This window comes from Otolemur garnettii, unplaced genomic scaffold (genome assembly GCF_000181295.1).
Source record: "Otolemur garnettii isolate 467f Iridium unplaced genomic scaffold, OtoGar3 scaffold00181, whole genome shotgun sequence".
In the NCBI taxonomy this organism is placed as follows: domain Eukaryota; kingdom Metazoa; phylum Chordata; class Mammalia; order Primates; family Galagidae; genus Otolemur; species Otolemur garnettii.
This window is the reverse complement of record NW_003852576.1, coordinates 588,318-592,411: the sequence shown is the minus strand read 5'-3', so window position 1 is coordinate 592,411 and position 4,094 is coordinate 588,318. Positions and strand designations below refer to the sequence as shown.

Sequence of the window (4,094 nt, the reverse complement as noted above, 5' to 3'; positions counted from 1 at the left end):
TGGGACCACAGGCGCCCGCCACAACACCCGGCTATTTTTTGGTTGCAGCCGTCATTTGGCGGGTCCGTGCTGGGGATTCGAACCCACCACCTTAGGTGTATGTGGCTGGCGCCTTAGCCGGGTGAGCTATAGGCGCCTAGCCTAGACTATTTTCTAATGTTGAGTTTTCTCCCTAAGGCTTTTTATATAGTTTATATAAGTTAAATGACATAAATCTTCCCTCAGTTGATAGTTTCATCATATCCAGCATTATTTCCGCTATGTAAAATATCTTCTGATCTCCATTTGGGTCTGATTTTCCGTGTGCAGTAGTGTTCATATCAAATCAAGCCACCCACCTCAGCCTCCCAGAGTGCTAGGATTATAGGCATAAGCCACTGTGCTTGATGATTTCCTATCAGTTTTAATTTACTTTTTAAAAAATAATGTCTTTACAGTGTCCATTCATTGTTAATTAGAATCTTAATTACCTACTTAATTTGGCTTCTGACATATGTGGCCCTAGACTAAAGTACAATCACAATTGAGGGTACTTCCTACTAGGGGTTTATAACAGAACAGCTTTCTTTCTTTTTCTTTCTTTTTTTTCTTTTTTTTTGCAGTTTTTGGCCAGGGCTGGGTTTGAACCCACCACCTCTGGCATATGGGGCCAGCGCCCCACTCCTAGAGCCACAGGCACCACCCTTTTTTGACTTTTTTTTGTGAGACAGAGTCTACTTTGTTGCACTTTGTAGAGTGCTATAGTGTCATAGGGCACAGCAACCTCAAATTCTGGGGTTCAACAGATTCTCTTGCCTCACTTTTTTTTTTGAGATGGCCTCAAGCTGTCCCCCTGGGTAGTGCTGTGACATTACAGCTCACAGCAACCTCCAACTCCTGGGCTCTAGTGAGTCTCTTGCCTCAGCCTCCCAAGTAGCTGGAACTATAGGTGCCCATCACAACGCCTGGCTATTTTTTGGTTGCAGCCATTGTTGTTTGGCAGGCCCAGGCTGGATTTGAACCCGCCAGCTCCAGTGTATGTGGCTGGCGCCTTAGCCGCTTGAGCCACAGGCACAGAGCCTTGCCTCACTTTTTCATCTTTATTAGAGACAGTTTTGTTCTTAGGCTAGTCTCGAACTTGTGAGCTCAAGCAATCCACCTGCTTCGGCACTCACAAGAGTGTTAGGATTACAGGCCAGAGCCACTGTGACTCTCTTGCCCAGGCTCGTGTGAAGTGGCACTGATTATAGCTCACTTCAACCTCAAACCTGGCCTCAAGGTATTCTCCCACTTTGTCCTCACAAAGCACTGGGATTCATATTCAACGGGCCTTTGTCTCACTTTGTCACCCTGGATAAAGGTAGAGTGCCGTAGCATCATAGCTCACAGCAACCTCAAACTCTTGGGTTCAAGTGATTGTCTTTTCTCAGCCTCCCAAGTAGCTGGGACTAAGGTGCCTGCCCCAACACCCAGCTGTTTTTTTTAGAGGCGAGGCCTTGCTCTTGCTCAGACTGGTCTTGAACTCTTGAGTTCAGGCAGTCTATCTGCCTCATCCTCCCAGAGTGCTAGGATTACAGGCATGAGCCACTGTGCCTGGCCTGAAGAACAGATTTAAAAGGGCACACATTAAAGTTTTTTACTTCCAATATTCAGAGTACACTGAACAAGTCAGTATATGAGAGTTTCAGCTCATTCAGACCATCAAAATTCTGAATTGCTTGGTGCAGATAAGGCTTCACTCTCCATCCTAAAAGATTCCTGTGTGCATATGGCATCAGAACAGTGAGATTCTCAGGGAAGAGAGCAAGTCTTAATGCAAGCCTTTGACTGTTAGGATAACAAAACTTTACAACCTTTTAGAATGTTTAGCTTTCCTGAGCATGCCAAATCTTTTCCTTAGAAAAATCAGGAGGAATGATGCCAATTACTCCCCAATTTGTTTAAAGGGGAAGTAGCTGTTGCTGAGGTTGAGTAAGGTCACAAAATTAGATGTTTTATAAGTGGTAATTTGTATTTCTATTGACAAAAACCAAGGGATTGATGTACTTAAAGAGTCTAGGCTGTAACTGGCTATAGGCAAGCATTACTTACTCTATTGTATTTTTTCTTTTCATTTGAGAACCACCTGACCTAAGGGGGAAAGCACCTCATTATAAGTGATCAGGGATATATTAACTCACTGTAGTTTAAAGAATAGTTAATAGTTTAATTTTCTGCTATAGAGTCTTAACAAAGCTTCGTTTTTTAAAAAATAATTTATTTTGCCATAATTAGCTATTGGTATTTAGAGAAGAAAGTAGAGAAGATGATGGAAAATAGCTCATCAAACTTGAAGAAGCAATAAATTCATTGGTGTGAATAACTAAGGGAAAATTCATTTGAACCACACAGCAGAGTAGCTGATTGTCATCACTTTGGTTACCACTGTATCCCATCTCGTCTTTCAGTAATAGAGGTACATCTCCTGCAAGTTACCAGTATAGGGAACTGGAGTGAATTTTTAAACTGTCAAGCAGACAGAAATAAGACCAGTTTAGCTAAGAACTCTCTTGCGGCCTTTCTTTAATGGTATGTGTTGTAAGTTCTTTGCTTTCCAAAATTTTCTTCTTTTTTGCTTATGAAAAATGATGGTAATTGATAAAAGAACCAGGGTGGAGAAGAAGCAACAACCCAAGAATATCAGCGGTTTCTTCCGCACGAGGAATAAGCAGGCGGTGCACTCTTTGTTTCTTTGAGTCTGAGTGCATTTAAGGCTGCTATTCTCATCAGAAGGGAAGCCACTGTTGCTGATGACTTTGTTGTAGAGCTGTATGGAGGACTTAGCTTTCAGATCAGAGGAGAAGAATCCAAATCTGGGTTTAGATTTTTCTTCAGTCAGTTTGAATGCATAATAGCCTTTGATTTTGATTTTATCAATTAGATATGCTGAAAAATACCAGAAATGAACATTATAAATCACAAGTGAACTGTGAAATATCTATGAATAAGAATTCCATTTTCATTGAAACAAGCTGAAGTTAAGCCCATAAAAATAGTGATTTGTCCTACTTGGAAGGCTGAGGCAAGAGAATCGCTTAAGCCCAAGAGTTTGAGGTTGCTGTGAGCTGTAATGCCATGGCACTTCACTGGGGGCAAGGAAGTGAGACTCTGTCTCAAAAAAAAAAAAAAAAAAGAAAAAATGGAAGTAAAACTGATCCATAAGTAATCCAAAATTGAAGATAAAAGCAATTTAAGAAGCAGAGCCACAAATGTAGAAGTACTTGTCACCTTTGTTGAAAGAGTTCATATGCAGGAACTCTAGCCTTATGTTAAACCTTATGTTCTTGGTGTTGCCCAATAACCACACTTGGTTTCTCCTCGTTGCTTATTCTCCTGATTGGTTATTTCACACTTTCCCTTTCAAAACTTAGCACCACCTCTGTCATCTTTGCTTTGAGATGATACCCTTGCTTCCTACTTCATTTAAAACTAGAAGCACTTGAGAATTTCTTCGGTCTCACAATTACACCTACTCACCTTCTGGCATCTAAACTGTGTACTCATGTATAGTCTGCCTTTGCTGTTATGCTGCCCTTGGTAGAGTGCTGTGGCATCACAGCTCACAGCAACCACAAACTCTTGGGCTTAACCGATTTTCTTGCCTCAGCCTCCTAAGTAGCTAGGACTACAGGTGGCCGGCTGTTTTTTTGTTGCAGTTGTCGTACAGGCCCAGGCGGGGTTCGGACCCCCCAGCCTCAGTGTATGTGGCCGGTGCCCTAGCCATTGTGCTTCCTCTTTTTAGTATGGATGACTCCTCTTAAAAGTTTTTTCCAAGTAGCTGTGACTACAGGCACTTGCCACTACACACAGCTGGTTTTTCTTTTATTAGTAGAGATGGGGTCTTGGTCAAACTGGTCTCCCATCTCCTAAACTCAGGTGATCCACCCACCTTGGGGCTCCCAGAGTGCTGGGATAATAGGCATGAGCCACCACACCCAACCCAAAGTGTTTTTTTTTTTTTTTAGACAGAGTCTTACTTGGTCACCCTTGGTACAGTACCCTGACTTCATGGCAACCTCAAACTCTAGGGCTTAAGCTATTCTCCTGCCTCAGCCTCCCATGTAGTTGGGACTACA

General features: G+C 42.3%; 1 protein-coding gene across 2 annotated transcripts in view; it reads right to left on the bottom strand.

Moving 5' to 3' along the window:
• Positions 1 to 1,547: 1,547 nt before the first annotated feature.
• KLB (klotho beta) overlaps positions 1,548 to 4,094 on the bottom strand; it is a 46,552-nt gene continuing 44,005 nt past the window's right edge. For both annotated transcript variants that reach the window (XM_003800683.3, XM_023507418.1), the window contains exon 5: positions 1,548 to 2,904. In XM_003800683.3, the coding sequence (XP_003800731.1) occupies positions 2,513 to 2,904 (392 nt within the window). In that variant the 3' untranslated portion in view covers positions 1,548 to 2,512. The remainder of the gene's footprint in view (positions 2,905 to 4,094) is intronic.